The sequence below is a fragment of the Kogia breviceps genome, chromosome 9 (assembly GCF_026419965.1).
Source record: "Kogia breviceps isolate mKogBre1 chromosome 9, mKogBre1 haplotype 1, whole genome shotgun sequence".
NCBI classification, from domain to species: Eukaryota; Metazoa; Chordata; class Mammalia; order Artiodactyla; family Physeteridae; genus Kogia; species Kogia breviceps.
In genome coordinates this window covers 1,883,394-1,901,928 of record NC_081318.1, presented here as the reverse complement: position 1 = coordinate 1,901,928, position 18,535 = coordinate 1,883,394, and the positions used below count along the sequence as shown (strand labels likewise).

The following is an 18,535-nucleotide window of genomic DNA, read 5'->3' as shown; positions in this document are numbered from 1 at the left end:
TCAAAACTGAACACTAAACAGGCAGCAAAACAACGTTTTGGAAAGCATATCCACTGACATGACATCAGTTTTAAAAGGTTTTTAAAGATTTCAAATAAAAAGCGTTATGCACAGATTCTTTGTGTTTCCAATGGACAACAAAATATTATCGATATTAATTATATTTGGCTAAAAATACACAGCCAAAATGCTCCTCACAACCTAATTCTTTGTGGCAAGTGATACGCTTGTAAAATCTACTTAGTGGTAATTTTTTAATTAGTATAAAATCTTCCATATTTAAATATAAGAAGCTATTTCAGAGGAATTCTGTAATAAATCTGTCATATCACACCAGATATTCAAGTCTAAAGCTATAGTTTATACCAATGATGCAGCAATAGCAGTTGGCAAATTAAATTTTTTAAAAAACATTTTCATTTTTAAAGCAAAAATATCACCAAATTAAGTATTTTATACAGGATTCAATACACTTGCAATTTACAATTAAAGTTAGAATCATCACTAAAAATTACTAAAATAAGAGAAAAACTGCACTTATACAGATAAATTATACTTTTCCTTGCTCCTTCATTTCTCATTTAACTGAGAACGTTGGCTGAATTCGCAGGAGCAAATGAGAGTGCCCTAAGGGTCAGGACTTCCTTGTGAGAAAGAGTGAAAAATGTCACAGCTTGGAATTTCGTTGTTAAATACATCCTCTATTCTAGTCTTATAAGCTTTTCAGCTAGTAAATCAAAATCCCGTTATACACTAGGATAATATTCATGACAATTCTCTATATTTTATCTTCTTAAAATCAAAGACTCAATTCTAAAGGGTTAATAGAAGCATTACAAAGTAACTCTCTAGTTTGCATTTCCCATAATACTAAAATAAAGCTTTTTCTTTTAGTCTAGAAATTTGCTTTTTTAATACTGTGAAAAGCCTCTATGAATCTGTTTAACGTATTTATTTCTTTTCATCTATTCAGTGCCACTGGGCATAACATGTAGTGCAGTGCGTGTTGATATTTTGCAAAGCACCACATGACTCACTGTACCCTAATGCACTCCATTAATCCTGTTTGGACAGCTGGGTCCAGGCATTTGTTAGCTGCATTTTAATTGTTCCATCTTTCTTTTTCTTCTTTTTATTTATCTCTATGGCAAACTACTCAGGAATTTAATTTGTTGATCTTCAAAAAGCACATTTTGCCATTAATTTGTTTTCTTTGTATTAAAACTGTACTCAGCATGTAATTTTCTTCCATAAAATCTATACATTACTATTAACAATTAATCTTAAATAATGGAGCACAGTGAGTTTCATAAATGATAAAATGGTAGGTTGGCTATAATACCACAGAAATTATTTGTTGGACTGCCATAATACAAACGATCACAGTTAGCTACAAATCAAGTTACTAAAGTGTATATTTATGGCATTTTCAAGATTAGCACACCATAAGCAGATGTCAAAACGATAACAAGTCTTATAATGCAAACACAAAAGAAATAAGACCTCTAAGTAAATGAGCTTTGTATTAGTCTGTGGAACGGCGGTCCCTTCTACATTTACATTTAGATTCCACTTGTATTAAAACATGAACTTCTCTGTAAGCATTATGAAGATGACCGCAAAGCTTATATACCCTTCCTGGCACAGCCTGCATCCCCGACAGCTGTGGGCCTTGAATAAATAATGGAGGCCACATAAGCGCTAAAACAAAAGCAATTCAAAGTTACTTGCAATCTTTGCCATAAGCATGTTGCTAAGGTTGAATAATGCGATTTTTCTAATCATTTGTGAACACTGAAGTCAAAATCTAAGTCTAGAAAACGCAACAGAACTGCCTAGTGGAAATTTCTGTCTGAAATAATATTTAGCCAAGAACTGAGAATACAGTCTGCAACAGTGCTTTACAAAAGATAAGAACACCAAACGAAGGAAGATTTATTCAACTATTTCAATGACAAAGTGGAAATATTTTACTTTTAAATGATGACCAAAATTCTCTGTGAATTGAAAAATTAAGAAAACTATATAAATGACAAGCCGGTAAAAAGCTGAAGAGCTAAAGGATGTCCTTTAAATCAGTGTGTGCTCTCCTAGATCTTACTGCTTTCAAGTCTATTCCCTAGACATAAAGCAGCTTAAAATAAGTGTTACACATTCTCAACTTTTTAAATCACATACTAAATTACACATTTTAAAAACATTTCACGAAGGAAAAAATTAGTTTAGTATTTTCTAGACATTAAATATTGGTTTTTTTTTTTTTTTAAAAATCACAGTTTCCTCACTAGAGGACTCCAAAGCTTAATTAGTCAATGAAAAAAATAAAGTCTATTGTTTGGACAAGGACTATTTCTAAGTACTTGAAAAAATAAGTGGTCTTTATTTGATAAAAGTGCTTATTTTGGTACAGCCCTGTATATAAATGAATTACAGAAGTAAAGGTATAAAATAATGTGGGAGGGAATAATATATTTCAAACAGTGATCTCTTTGAAAAAGTTTAGAAACTACAAGTTTAGCAAGAAGTTTGATACTTAAAAAGGTACTGACTTTAAATGAAAAGTTCTCATTTAAACTTACCCAGTGTTCTTGACATAACAGGCAGTGCGGAGCTCAAGACCAAGATTGACACACAATTCCCAATGATCTGTTATGAGAAATCAGAAAGAATATTGGACAGTTACACAGTATACGGATAAATAAAATCCATTCACATTCTGGCAAGTTACTGGACATTTCAGTTACCTACTGTACTTTGCTAACTTCTGAATGATACTATTCAATATAGAAAATAAAAAGAATAGAAACGTTTCTACAAACATTTAAAGTTCTATCTGTGAGTTCTAGAAGATATTTACAGTACCTGACACAAATATAAAGTTATAGAACACTTAAATTACTTCACACCTCAGATAATGCATTTTACATTATTGACTAAGGTTGATGATTTCAAAAAGGTTTGCCTAACAAGTAAAAATTAATATTTTTAATATTTCTGACTCTACTTTTAAAGCCAGGACTACTGCTCAAGATAGATAAAATCTACTTCTAATATGTTTAACTATTTTAAGATTTAATACCAAAAAGCTAGAAATCCAAAACACCTAAATTCTAGTAATTTTCAATGTATCCTATACTTATTTTTTCATATTAAGTAAGAGATGCTGAAAATACTACTGGGTACTTATGATTACTGAAACTAGATACTAAGTATCTCAAGAAGTCACAGCATTTTAGATAAAGATATATAAAAATAACTTCTCCCCTTTAGAATAAGCTGAAAATATGGAATATATAATAAAAAATAAAAGAAGCCAGCAGCTCTGGTTATTCTTCATTGTCAGCCTGTGGGAATATTTTACAAATGCAGTCACTATATAAGATAACAGCCTTTGTTATTCCAAAGCCAATGACATACTGTAGAAAGTCAAATTAGCCTCAGACTACAAAATGTTTCTGAATAGAACTCTTCCGTCTTGCTTTAATTATTCAAATTTGAAATACTTTGTCTCTACTACTTGTAGCAACTAAGTTCTTCAGATTTCAAACAAGCTCCCTGAAGTACAGTCAGCACAATCAAAGTTACTCATTAGCAATACGTTTTCTTTGTAGGAAAAAGAGTCCTTTCAGGAGCCGTCTATAGCTAGTTAACAAGCTCTGCGGTTCTATGCATTTACAAGTGAATGGATGCCATCCAAATTAAACAGAGCACATCCTTTTCCCACTCATTCAGCATTTTGAAAATCTTCCAGTGTGTGTGTTTACGCAACTTACAAACAAATACCTAGAACCGCAAATGAACCATTCACCACGATTACTAAATAAAACAGTCTGTCTGTCTTGGAAGGCAAAAGGGAGGCACAGTCACCTAAGACTTTACCTTACCTTTGTCATCGTTGTGTCATCCTTCTTGGGAATAAAGTTTCCAAAAAATCGGAGGCTATAGAAACCAACAACAGAGGACACCATAAGATAGCTGTGAGAATCAAGGAAAAACTCTCCAAAGAATTGTTTCCTTAAGTTCCCAATTGTCTCCAAAATATCTTAAGGCAGAAAGGAAAAACAAAACAAAACAAAATGCCACTTGGAGTGCTTGAGGAAGACTGACTTGTTTTTTCTTCCAGGAAAGTGTCTTAGTAAATTACCACTGTCCCAGAAAACTAGACAGAAAACTTGTTAACAGACAGAACTTCAGTTAAAGAAAGGATACAAAATCAAAATGATTTCAAGTGCAGCTCCCACAAAACCAAAAGCAGAAAGAGAAGCATTTCCTATTCCAGGCCCCTGGGGGAAAAAAAAACACTTTTCAGAATTCAATGACACTATTATATTTGGTTTCCCTAAAATTGTTGTTTCATAAATATAGGACAGTTGAAATTAGGAATGTTTAATACCCTGGAGTAAAATCTAGACGTTCAAAGGAAAAAAAAAACGTGACGAGACTGAATTCATCAACTAATTCAACCACATGTTAACACTTTTAACAAGATCAAAACATTTCTGATTTATCTCAAATGTAATTTAAGTTACTTATCAAAATGATATGATTATGCTTATTGTTAAATCCTAAATATTCTTGGAAGAAATTTTTTTAAAATATAATAGTATAATAAGAATAGAACATATTAATTGTCTGAACACTGAGGCAACATGTAAAAACTATACAATTAAAATATGTCAAAAGAAAGCTAAGCAAAGAAAGAAAGTGAATGCACATATCCTGTTACTACTATTGAAAGTTTCCTTTCCCTAAGTCTTCCTTGGGAATTCAGGGATTTAATTAACAAAGATTTTCCAAATGCAGTGCTATAAATTTCTTCCTAAACATCATACCTATTCTCAAAACCTATCTTTATCTAGAACTTAACAAAACAAGTAGAAAAAGTACTATTTATTAACGAGGCCAGACAGGCAAAAAATCATTTCTTACTGAAGTAGGAACAATGTTTTCAAAGCTTACTAATTAAAGAAACTCTCTGAATACAAACTACTACTTTGCTATCAGCTTCAATTACATCTAACAGATATACCAGGATAATTAAGAATATAAAGTCAGCTTAATAGAAAAATAAACCAATAAATAATATCACATGTTATTTATACAATCTAAAATAGGCATGAAGAAGTTAGAATACCCATGGAAATTTCATATATAAATAAGGTAATGGACAAAGAATTTATCAACTTTTGTCAATCTTTTGAAGAAAAAATGAATAATGCTAACAGAAAGCTTATTAACTGGGATGGAAAACACTTTGGAAATATTCTCTGTCTCAAGAGAAGACCTACAGGCAAGATTAAGATGATCTGATTTATTTACACAATCATAAAAAGAGCATACCACATGTAAGTCCTTCTGTACTATGCACGAAAGGAATGGTACAAAAATATACCACAGGGCTTGGGCCTCACCTAGTAGGCGGTATAAGAAAATGGGTTAAAAAATGGATAGAAGTCAACACAGTAGTTGACTTCTGCTTGATCAATGGATTTGGGTCTAAACAAAAGACAATGACAAGGCTGTGGATGGAGGAGGACTGCTCACTGCTGTTTTTTGTTAGTGGAATGACAGACCTGAAGCAAGCTTGCAGTGGTGGAGAGGCCATGGCAGTGAGAGATGGCACAAGGTTCTGAAGAGGCTGGGGCCAGGGAGCTAAACTAAGAATACTGCTAAAAGAATTAGCTTCTGAAAGAAGAGGGTATCTTCATCTTTGACTGAAAGAAAGGAATTAAGATAAACATTGGCTTTTTTCTATGAGAGAAAAGGTGTATCGTGTGGTTCAGAGAGAGAAGTGGCATGTAGGGAAGCAAAACCTGCACCCCCCAAAAAGTGTCTCTCTGGCGTAAGGATCATTTTAGGCTGCTTGTTTTTAAGAAACAGAAGACTTGTAAGTCTTTCTTTTTAGCACCACCCCCACCTCGCTCCTTAACTGCCTAAAAGAATTCAGACAAAGGACCTGGTGCAGGCGGAGCACTATCACCAGAGACAGCTACAAAGAGTACGGGCTGAGTGTGGTAGATGGAACCTGGCAAGACCCGGAGACCAAAGGCCTGTGTCCCCTCTGTTTACCAAACATCTGCTTTTCCATCTCCATGTGAATTGCCTTCCTCTCACTTGAAGTCCCAAGCTCCTACCCCCTTCTCCTTCTCTTAGATGGAATATAAGCCTCAATTGCCCAACCTGTCCTGGGGTCTCATTATTCTTATTGGGCTCCCACATAAACATAATTAAATTCTGTTTTCTCCTGTTAATCTGTCTCATGTAAATCTAATTCTTAGACCAGCCAGAAGATCCTAGAAAGGGTTAAGGAAAATTTTTTCTCTCCCCCAAAGCATGAAAAGTCTGAAAGAGTTTTAAAGTCATCTCTATGGGAGATGGCAAAGGTGCTAACTTCGAAAAGTGTAATAAAATGTCAAAACTTAAATGCTACTTTAAGTATCCAAAAGTTTATAGAGACACCTAGAAAAAGTATGCCATATATGAATATTTAGTGGAAATTACCTTCCATATGGAGAATATACTTAAATAAACTAACTGATGGAACTTAATAAAATCATGAATTTTTAAACAAGAGAACAAATTAACTTAATTCATGAAAAGATGTATATCTGACTCTCCTCCAGCAACTGAACATTTTGACTCAAGTTCATAAAATGACTCCTTTGAGGCATGAGTCCTTAAAACCACATATTTGGATCCTTTGCAAACGCAATGAATCCATCTAATAAACTCTTTGTATTTCACTATTTCACAGAATATACATTTTCTTAAAGGATCATACATATGAATTTCAGTAAAACAAAGATAAACTCTGATACAAAGTGTAAAAGGAAACTCTGATACTTGATAAAAAGCCAGACAATCCAAAATAAGAAATCAGAAACAAAAAACATAGTTTTTTGTTTCATAAACACTGTTTATGAAAGCTCACTGCATAAAGAAATTCATACAACTTGAAGTATATATATGCAGAAAGGTGAATGTTTTCATTTATTTATTTGAAACAGTTTATACACACAGAATACTTTTGCCAAAGAAAGACATTTTAAAGCATTTTACTTTACCCTTGTTCCCTTTGGCATTGCTGTTTCATCAACCAACAGGCAAAGAATATTACAAGCCACCAAGAGGACCGAAATGGACTACAACACAAAAAGTAAGCCATCAGTTCTGAATTTCAATTTTGTCAATACACATACATTAAAATCTAAGTAACCAACCAAATGTATGCTTCAGAATAGAGGAAAAGCAGTCAAGACCAAAACTCTACATATAAACCTGAAGTAATGAAACTATAAAAACTCCAGAATAAATTCGTAAAAATTCTGCAAAGTATTATAATCTCAAAGCTTAAGAAAAAAGCTATTAATATAGATCCACTTATTAACCGATTTTACCAATTGGAACCCACAACTCCACATATTTAAAAAATGGTTAAAATGTTATCAGAACTAATTTAATAATATAATTTTCAGATCTTATCACAGAGTTTGATCAGGGTATCTGCAACACCTTGTCTCTTCTTAATTTTCAACTGAAACAAAAGAATGAATTTCCTGCTTCTATGAGGAAATAGATAATCTTGAGGACTTTTCAAAATTACCATTAATTTCATTTTTTGCTCTATTGAGTTTTTACAAATAAAAGCATAGATGGATTTTCATCCTGTTGATAGAAAACCAGTTTACCTGAAACCATTTAGCTGAGGGAGTTGCCACATACAAATGCTAAAGTAAATAAAAAATAATCTGCTGTATTTAACTAGGCAAATAAATTCTTACTGTCTCAATAAGAAGGAGAACCATAACAGCAGGATACACCAAGTTTCTTTCCCATGCTGAAGCCTTTTTGCGCCTCTCTATTAGAAGGAAAAACAAAATATAATAAAAGTTTCAGTAATTTCCAAAACTTCTCCCCAGATTCACATTTTCATTCCCTACTAATACAGCCTGTATGTATTATTCGTACATAAATTATCTTTTCCTAAAAACATAAATTATTTTTAATTTTCCTCCACAAACCATAAAAATCAGAATTTTAAAATCAGTTTGCTACATTAAACAGCTCAATCCTGTGATGCTCAAATTTTAGCACTGTAAAGACGTTTCAATTATTGATGAAACATATTGTGGATATACAGCTTACTCTGAAAAATAGTAATACTTGTATATCTTTTTAAATTTTACATATTATTATAATGATAGATTTACACACTGATAGAGATCTGGAAACATCAGATAACATGAGTAAGAATCCCCCCTAATCCCACATCCCAAAGGTAAACACTTCCAGTTTTCTAAAGGCTGGAAGCAAACCTCTATTTCTAGTGACAAAGGTCTAGCTTGTAACACACCAATCCTTACACCATGAACAACTGGAAAAGATGGATCAAACTTACTTTTTTAAAAAGAAATGTGTATGAAGATGTCAGAGAGCTACCATAATAATGGAAATTGAAGTCATTCTAGCTTTTTCTGTAGATTCCAAAGGGATTTTTAAATAACTGATTATGATTTCTGCAAATAAAGTAGTTTACTTATTTTGCCAAAAGAAAGGAGGGAAAATAAAGAAAAAAATTTAAGAGTAAAAAGGTCTAGCGTATGTATAACTGGAGTCTGAGGAAATAAAAGAGAATGAGCAGATGCAATACTTGATGAGACAATGACCAACAATTTCCCAAGTGGATGAAAGACATTAAGCCACACACTCATGAAGTGCCACAGATCTCAAGAAGGATAAATACAAAGAAAAAAGACATTAGATTGGCCATCATCAAAAACTCTAGAAACAATAAATGCTGGAGAGGGTGTGGAGAAAAGGGAACACTCTTGCACTGTTGGTGGGAATGTAAATTGATACAGCCACTATGGAGAACAGTATGGAGGTTCCTTAAAAAACTACAAATAGAACTACCATATGACCCAGCAATCCCACTACTGGGCATATACCCTGAGAAAACCATAATTCAAAACGAGTCATGTACCAAAATGTTTAATGCAGCTCTATTTACGATAGCCAGGACATGGAAGCAACCTAAGTGTCCATCAACAGATGAATGGATAAGGAAGATGTGGCACATATATACAATGGAATATTACTCAGCCATAAAAAGAAATGAAACTGAGTTATTTGTAATGAGGTGGATAGACCTGGAATCTGTCATACAGAGTGAAGTAAGTCAGAAGGATAAAAACAAATACCGTATGCTAACACATATATACGGAATCTAAAAAAAAATGTCATGAAGAGATTAGTGGTAGGATGGGAATAAAACACAGACCTACTAGAGCATGGACTTGAGGATATGGGGAGGGGGAAGGGTAAGCTGTGACGATGTGAGAGAGTGGCAGGGACATATACACACTACCAAATGTAAATTAGATAGCTAGTGGGAAGCTGCAGCATAGCACAGGGAGTTCACCTCTGGGCTTTGTGACCACCTAGAGGGATGGGATAGGGAGGGTGGGAGGGAGGGTGACAAAAGAGGGAAGAGTTATGGGAACATATGTATATGTATAACTGATTCACTTTGTTGTAAAGGAGAAACTAACACACTATTGTAAAACAGTTATACTCAAATAAAGATGTTAAAAAAAAAAAGACATTAAAAGATAAGAATAACAGAAGATTACTTATCAGAAATAATACAAATGAAAAGATAGTGGAGTGATATTTTGGAACATCATCATCTTTGAAAAGTCATTTTGTACACATACAAAACAACAACCAAAAGTGAATAAATACGTGCTCATCCTCTCCCCAAACTAAAAGACATTCTTTATTAACGGCTTTGGACAGACTGAAAGCTTGTAACATAGAGATTTCACAATTTAAAAAAATATTCCAGACTACAGTAAAGTCTTTAATAAGAAACCAAGACCAATACATAAGTCAAGGAAAAAAAATGTACAATACCTAATTTTATCTTAAGAGTCTTTACATTGTCAAGTTCTTGTTCCAACTCCGTTATATTGTGTTCCACTGATGAAGACAGTCCTATCAAAATCAAAAACATTTTAGAAGCATAACAACAGAACCCCAGAACAGGCAGCCCTCACATTTAATGAAAATATAAAAGACACACTGCAAATCCTGATCACTAATAATGAAAACAAGGGCTGCTGTGACTCACAGAAAAGTACATCCATTTCTTTACTCCTTAAAACTTCCAAGTTCTTGCTGATTAAACACTACATGTTTCCTACAAAATTTCTTACTCTGGTAAAATTCTTACTTGATCTATTATTATTTTTTCATTAATTACAAAAGCATCATGTGCTTATTATAAAAAGTGAAAGAAAATCAAGATCTCCTCCTCTTCATCCTACCTCCCTAATGCGACAACTGTCAAAAGCTTGAGTGAGGTTTTCTTCACCTTCATGTACATACTCATAACATACATACACATCATACTCATGGTTTTTACTATGTATTTTATAAGAATGGGTCAAATCAGACATTATTTCACCACTTGCTTTCCTAGTTAATGATACGTTCACATTGACAGACAGCCCCAACTTCTTAACAGATGAATAATAATTCCAGAATATGGATGTCCTTCAATTTTATTCAGAATTATTCTGGTTACGAATATTCAGGTTTTCCTCAATTTTTTGCCACTACAAACATTTTTCTATGAACATCCAGTACTTTCTGGTTCTATTATTTTTGTAGGACAGAGTCTCAAAATTCAGACTGCTGAGTCAAAGGATATGAGCATTTACAGTTTTAAGAGATATTTAAAAGTTACTTCCCCCAAATATTGTGATATATTGTAATAAGTTATTATAATAATTTACATTTCTATGAACACTTTATTATAAAATATGCTTGATGTCAGATGATTTTGCTCAACTGTAGGCTAATGTTAAATGCTCTGAGCACCCACTTAAGGTGGGCCAGGCTAAGCTGTGTTTGGTAGGTTAGATATTTTCAACTTATAATGGGTTTACCAGGACGTAACCCATCGTAAGTCAAGGAAGATCTGTGTTTTCCAATCTCTTCCCCAGCAGTGGATGTTGTAACTCTTGAATTTTTGCCAGCATGATGGGTAAAAAATATTTTCCCATTGTTACTTTAACATGTACACCTTATTCGTATTTTCTGCTTGATTCTTCAGTGGTTTGTATATGTCCATACTCTATTTTATCTGCTAAATTCTGAAATGGACAAATTAAAATCCCCCACTACAACTGTACTTTGACTGAATAGTTTTTTCTCAGTTTTTAAGAATTTTTTCATTATGCGTTTGTATTTGATAAGATTTGGGGGCTCCTATAAGACTGTAACATGTTCCTTATGAATCACACCTTTTATCATTGCATCATGACCCTCAGTGTCTTTAATGCTTTTCTTTACATGCATCCCCCCCTTTCATGTAACATTGTATTGGTAATTTTGGTTAGAGCAATATCCAATGCCTGCATTATTACAATACAAATTCCATCTGCTGCTTACCCATGTAATAAACTATGATTAGCTTTCCTTTCTTCCATAACATTCTTCTTCCCACCCCCAGAATTAATCTTTTTTTTAACATTTGCTTGGTTTTTTATGCATATACTACTAGTTCGAAGCTAAACCTTCCTCCCAAATGTCTTTATTTCCTCCAGAAGCTTACGAAGAAAAGGTGAATGGGAGGTAATTTTTTTGAAACTATACAAGTCTGAATATGAAAGTTTGGTTAAATATAAATTTTTTTATATATTTAAAAACTATAAATGAGGAATGAAAAGGTGTGTGGTTTACAGGGACTTAAACCCTCATCTTCCATAGCTGTCAGGTAATAGTTAACTTAATGCTGGAAAATCAAGAAATAGCAGGGGAACCTTTTTATTTAGTGTTTATGAGTTTATCATTCTTTATTAGTTAGTTCAAAATTAATTACCCTTCAGAATCGTGAAGTCACTGCTCCACCGCCCCCCAGCTTCCAGTGTCAGCTCTGAGAAGTCTGAAGCTCTTCTTCCCCCTGGGACTGAGTGTGAACTGCTTCTCATTCTCCCTTTGAGAACGTGTAGGCCTTTGTGCCCGTGTCGGTGAGTCACTCTCATGTTCCATGTTGGGCACTGAGTGAGCACTTTCAATCTCCAAGTTCTTGTCCTTTAGAGCTGAGAAATTTTCTTGATTTTGTCATTTCCTCCATCCTGTTTTCTCTCCTCTCCCCACTTGGAATTCTATTAGTTGGATGTTAGATCTCCTGAAATGGTCCTCTACTATTCTTAACTCCTCTCTATGGTTGTCATTTTTGACCTATTTTCTTTAACTTACTATCTTTTAGATACGTTATCATTTCTAAATTTCAAGAGGCCCTTTCTGTTCACTAACTATTCCATTTTTAATGGAATCCTGGCCCTTCTCATGGATGCAATCTCAGTCTCTCGCAGGATACTGATGATATATTTTGCTTTTTTCTTATCCTGTGCATATTCCTTCTCCCCCCAGTGTTCTTTATTGTTTGTTTGTTTTGGCCCCTACTTTCCCATGAGAGGTCTTTCTCTTAAGTATGGTAAGGCTTAGTCATCTGTTCATATTTAAGAAGGAAGCACTAAAAATGATAATTTGAAATTCTAAGATTGCATGGGTGGCACCTGACAAGACTTCCTGTTGGGTATTCCAGCTGGGTTTTTCATGGACACCCAACTGCTAGCAGGGTGTGAGGCTTTCCTCCTGGGTAGACAGATTCCCCAGATAAGACTCTCTGATCTCCTTCTTGGGGTATTAAAGTTTGGCTGTCCAGGTGAAGGGACATAGGAGCTCACACATTTAGTTTGTAAGCACTCATCCCATTCTCCACTCCCCCCATCTGTGCCCAGGCCACAGTCTCACTTTCTTTGGAGAATAACCCTCCCTCTACGGCTGAGGTGGGGAAGAGGCAGTGGTCTGGTACTCTGGATGGAGGGGAAGATGTGGGGATCAAATCGCTTCATAAGCAGGCTTTTCACCAATCCTCCTTATCTTAACTTGTTCCACTTTATCCCCACTTTCATAGGTGTCTGGTAGTACCACTTTTGGGGACTTTAGCGGATTCTGGAATATAAGTCAAGCACAGATGGCTTAGGATTCAGCTTTCTTGGGTCTGCTAAATTAGTTACTTCTAAAATTCTCTCAGGTCTGCTAAATTTCAAAAATTTTTTATGGTTTTCTCCTCTCAAGTTTTCCTTCTTTTAGGTTTATGCTTCTCTGACCCTCAGTGTTCTCATCCATGAAATGGGGGGTATTATTAGGATGCTTTCTGCTGAGTCAGAAAACTCAACTCAAAGTACCTTAAAAAATAAGAAAGTAATTTCATGTAATTGGAAGTTTACACACAGAGTGGGCTTCAAAGTGGGTTTTCCAGAAGCTCAACAGTGACATCCAGGGACTGAACTCTGCCATCCCCAAGTTGGTCTATTATGTAGACTGGTGCTTTCTTCTTTCATGTAATTTCATAATTTCTGTTTATTTTATTTTGTTCATTATTTCTTCTTTTCCTAGCAAGTGGAATTTCTATTTATTCTTTTACCCATGTTAATTTGACACTTCAGTGGTTACTTTCTCATTCTTAACACACATACTTAGACCTATGCTTTTTTCAACCTAACCCCACAGGGAAACCTTACTAGGTAATTTACCCCAAACCAAGGTGAAGCTTTCACAACACTTTTTTAAAACCATTCTCTCACTGCTTTCCACACACCCCTCCTAAGTCCTGGACTGTGCTGAGACTGTTTTAAAAATATTTAGTTTGAGATTATTACTAAATTTTACCAATGGTATGGAAGCCACCATATCCTTAATGACTAGAATAGTACCTAGTTACTAAATATACAGCTATAAAATGAATAAATAAATGAATGTCTTTTTGTGCCCTAATAGATATATGACATCTTTGGAAATATATGAGTTTTTAATTGCAATCTTCCCTGCCCCGCTAAGACTACAGATTATTTAATAATCCTTAACAGGTTATAAAAGGGAAGTTTAATGTTGGTCTCTCTCTCCTATGTAAGTAATTTTTCTATGTGAAAGCTTGTAAATCTTTTTTATTATTATCATCATTATTCTTGGAATTCGTGAATCGTATAACTCTGGATCTGTTTATTTCCTGCTTAATAATCTTGCCTAGGACTCTGTGACCTTTTTAATATACACTCAAGTCTTTCCTCAGCTCACTGACAAGTTCTATTATTTATTTACTTTTTTCTACTTGTTCTTTTTTCTTCTCCTAGATGTCTATTACTTAGACTAGGTATATTAGCTCTGTAGTCCATGTCTATTATTTCATTAGTGATTTCCTTCTCTTTGTTCTTTTGTGCTGTGACATGAAATAGTTCTTCCACTTGATTCCACCAGATGATTAATTCAATTTGCAGAAGGACTGTATTATTTTTCTATTGCTACTGTAACAAATTACCACAAACTTAGTGGCTTAAAGCAATACAAATGTATTATCTTACAGTTCTGGAGATCAGAAGTCTAAAATCAAGGTGTCAGCAGGACTGTGTTCCTTCTGGGGACTCTAGGGGAGAATCTGTTTGTCTTTTCCAGTTTCTGGAGGCTGTCAGCACTCCTCGGCTCATGGTCCCTTTTTCAGATCACGCCACCCTCCACTTCCACTGCCACATTTCCTTCTCTGACCCTCCTGCCTCATCTTTCACTTCTAACAATGCTGTGGGACTTCCCTGGTGGCACAGTGGTTAAGAATCCACCTGCCAATGAAGGGGACACGGGTTCAAGCCCTGATGCAGGAAGATCCCACGGAGCCGCAGAGCAACTAAGTCCGTGCGCCACAACTATTGAGCCTGTGCTCTAGAGCCCGCGAGCCACAACTACTGAGCCTGTGTGCCACAACTACTGAAGCCCACGTGCCTAGAGCCCGTGCTCCGCAACAAGAGAAGCCACCACAATGAGAAGCCCGTGCACCACAGCAAAGAGCAGCCCCCGCTCGCCGCAACTAGAGAAAGGCCACACGCGGCAATGAAGATAAATACATAAATAAATTTATTTATTTATTTTTTAAAAATAATGTTGTGATGACACCAGGCCTATCAGATCACCTAGGATAATCTCGAGACACCCCTCACTTAATCACGCTGCAAAGTCCCTTTTGCCATGTAAAGGGTCATGTTTACAGGCTCTTGGGGTTAGGACTTGGGTACCTTCGCATGACACTATTCTGTCTACCACAAGGACTATCACATCTTTTGTCTACTGAATTTTTAATGTTTTTCCCACATTCTAGGCAATCCTTTTTCTAGTCTAATTATATCTCTTTGAAGATTGGTATTTACTTTTAGGGGCTAATTACAAATTCTTATTTGTCTCTCCCATTAGTTAACTTCAACTGGAATCACTTTCTCGCTATTCATCTCAGCCTTCGTCACTCAGTCCTAAGCGAATGATAACTTTTCTGTATCTGCTGCTATTCTTCCCTTCACACCTACTCAGCGCAGACAGTCGCTCAAACAGTGACAAAACATCTGGAGGGCCCAGTAATTTTTGAAAGACGACTCAGTGCTCTGACATCTCTCAATAAACAAATAGCGCTCCTTTCTCAAAGGGAGAAAGACTGAAGGGAGGATTCAGGCCAACTACCCAAGGCAGCAGGGTACAAATGCACTAAGCCCTCTTGTGGAATCACAAAACTTCAGTCTTACCCCAGGTTTCTAAGAAAGGTAAGTATTCCCCACTGCATTTCCCTTCTCACTTCCGTCAATCACTAAAGAGAGAGAAATCCAACACTCTCTTTGGGAGAACCTGAGGTCTTGAAAGCACTGAAATGTTATACACTATTTCCAGAGCTCACGAGTTTCATCATTTTACTTGCCAGTATATAGTTTATAAGAGAACAGGGGTAAAGATAGTATAGATGTATTCAGGTAGTATGATCCAAAACTACTAAATTTTGACTACAAATTTAGCAGCCAAAACAAAAAGAGAAACATTTAAGTTACAGAATTAATGGATATTTCTGTATAACAAAGAGACTTACAGTAAGATGGCATAGTGTTATAAGATCTTCAAGTATCTTTGAATATAATAGTCTTAGAGATAAGTGTATTTTACTTTTTATCTCATTTCTTTACAAATTATATGGTATGTATCTGTAGTTAATGCTCATTTAACTTCTATATCTGATAAATTACAAATACAATTCCAAACTACATTTCATTCCCTATACTTGTAAAGAAAAGCATTATTCCAGTAACCAGTTCACTGCTAGAAAAAATAATCTGATGAATATTCAGAATTTTGAAAGGGAATCAGAGTAGACAGTATTCCTGCTGCCAATGTAAAATTAAGTGAAAAGACATAAATGCCTACTTTGTGGGTGTGATGTCTACAAAGCTCAATACAGATGTCTAGACTAATCAATGTTTTCAAAGGAAAATAACTAAAGTGATATTTCTGTAACACTGTGTGTTTATTTTTTGGGGACACAATGTTAGGCACACAATACGCAGTTAATAAACACTGACTGAGCTGCATACTAAAATCAAGAATACATTCTTATTGTCCTCAAAGAAATTACGCCTTTTTTAAATGACTAGATTCATCTGGAATAACACAATTTTCAAAGACACCACCACCATCCTTTACTGTATATCTCACTACCTAAGTGAGAAAAGTAAGCTTGTTTGGGCGGAATATCCCATTATAAATGACTAGAAGGAAATGATGGCTCTTGTAAGGAATCATGATACACTGCAAAGAATTCTGGAATGTTACACAAATTTAAGCTGCAGCAACAAAATGATCAAAATATCCTAAAGAACTGTATTATCATTACTTTACTTCAAAATGAATCTAAAATATTCAGTGTCAGCATTGTCTAGTCAATAAGTCAAATTGGTAGACAAAACCTGTTTGGACTAGTCATGAAAAATAAAAAGGGATTCGCCAAGAAAACCACAAAGCAGCTCATTTAAGGTCAATTTAACGGTATTATTCTGTTTTCCTTCCAGCCTCAACATAAGACTTCACTACCTCAAAGGAAATTGTAAGAGTATCTATTTGCATTCCCCCTAGGTGATTGGCAGTTCACCACCAATTAGTTCAAAATTACACTGTTACTAGCATGCAATAAAAACAACACCTTTCATCTTTCTTACACAGGTAAGAATACCTTCAGAGCCAATAACTTTGATCAAATGAGTATTTTTGATCCTACCCCACCCATCTCTTTGGATTCAGGAAAACTAATAGCTGAAGGCAACTTTTCCCAGCTTTATTCTTAAACTGAAAAACTAGTGTGGTATTGAAAATATTTTGCTTGCAAGATAACATAATTTCCCAAAGTCCAGCACTTCAATAATTAAGCTGTCCTTACACCTTTTTTTTTTTTTTTTAGATATTTACTTATTTATATCTGGCTGCGTGGGGTCTTCATTGCTGCACGCGGGCTTTCTCTAGTTGCGGTGAGCAGGGGCTACTACTCTTCATTGCAGTGCGCAGGCTTCTCACTGCGGTGGCTTCTCTTGTTGCAGAGCACGGACTCTAGAGCACAGGGCTCAGTAGCTGTGGTGCACGGGCTTAGTTGCTCCGCAGCATGTGGGATCTTCCCAGACCAGGGCTCGAAACCATGTCCCCTGCATTGGCAGGTGGATTCTTAACCACTCTGCCACCAGGGAAGCCCATACCTTTTCTTAATATGTAAGAGAGCCTTAACTGACATGCATTCATATGTATCTTTAAAAACAAACATAAATCTCCAACTGGGTATGAAACAATTCAAAGAATATGAAGCAATAAAACAATCTCCCTAAACAATTCAGTACCATAAACAATTCAGTGTCCTAAACTTAGTCCCATAATGAATAATACTTGGAAACAGATACCTCTAGTATAAACATTATTTTTTCATTTAACTTTTAAATTTAGCATATAGCCAAAAGAAAGCTGATCAGAAAATCTGTTATCTAAGTAACTCTTTAAATTTTTCATTATACTTAGTACTTTAAATTGACCAAAGTTATTTCTATCACCAAAAATGTGAGGTCACTCAAGTACTTTTAAATATTTCTAGGCACTTAGACAAACAAGTTAGTTGTTAAAGCCCAAGATTCCTAATAATTCATAGAATGAACAGTCTCCATCCCCTAAGCAAACACCAATTACTGTACACCATAAAGCCACTGATGATTAGACAGACCCCAGAAAGCTTTTGAAAACTGAAGCCTGGCCATGAAATCTCTAAAGCATCTATTTGGGCATGAACAAATACTGTTACTATCTACAGAGGAGATACACAACTCACATACTCAAAAGCTCTATTTCTATTCCATCTGCAGTGATAACATTTGTTAAAATAATAGTTTCTATTCACTTCTGACATATCCACAAAAACATGGCTAATTATAGAACCAAGTAATATGAGACTTTTGATATTCAACACAATTTTGAAAATGCAAAATACTTTGATTATAAATGACCACAAGCAAGATGGAGAGTATTAAACAATCAGCTTTAGGCACATTATATGAAGCTACGTACAATTAAAGTAATGGTTTGGCCTTTTTTTTCTACTTTAGCTATAAGTTACTGGTAGATCTTAAGC

General features: G+C 35.0%; 1 protein-coding gene across 5 annotated transcripts in view; it reads right to left on the bottom strand.

The window, feature by feature from the left end:
* LMBR1 (limb development membrane protein 1) overlaps positions 1-18,535 on the bottom strand; it is a 144,379-nt gene that overhangs the window by 32,134 nt on the left and 93,710 nt on the right. For all 5 annotated transcript variants that reach the window (XM_059073697.2, XM_059073702.2, XM_067041753.1 and 2 more), the window contains 6 exons: positions 9,916-9,996; positions 7,782-7,858; positions 7,065-7,142; positions 4,210-4,283; positions 3,885-3,975; positions 2,580-2,646 (listed from right to left, as the gene is read on the bottom strand). In XM_059073697.2, the coding sequence (XP_058929680.1) occupies positions 2,580-2,646; positions 3,885-3,975; positions 4,210-4,283; positions 7,065-7,142; positions 7,782-7,858; positions 9,916-9,996 (468 nt within the window). The remainder of the gene's footprint in view (positions 1-2,579; positions 2,647-3,884; positions 3,976-4,209; positions 4,284-7,064; positions 7,143-7,781; positions 7,859-9,915; positions 9,997-18,535) is intronic.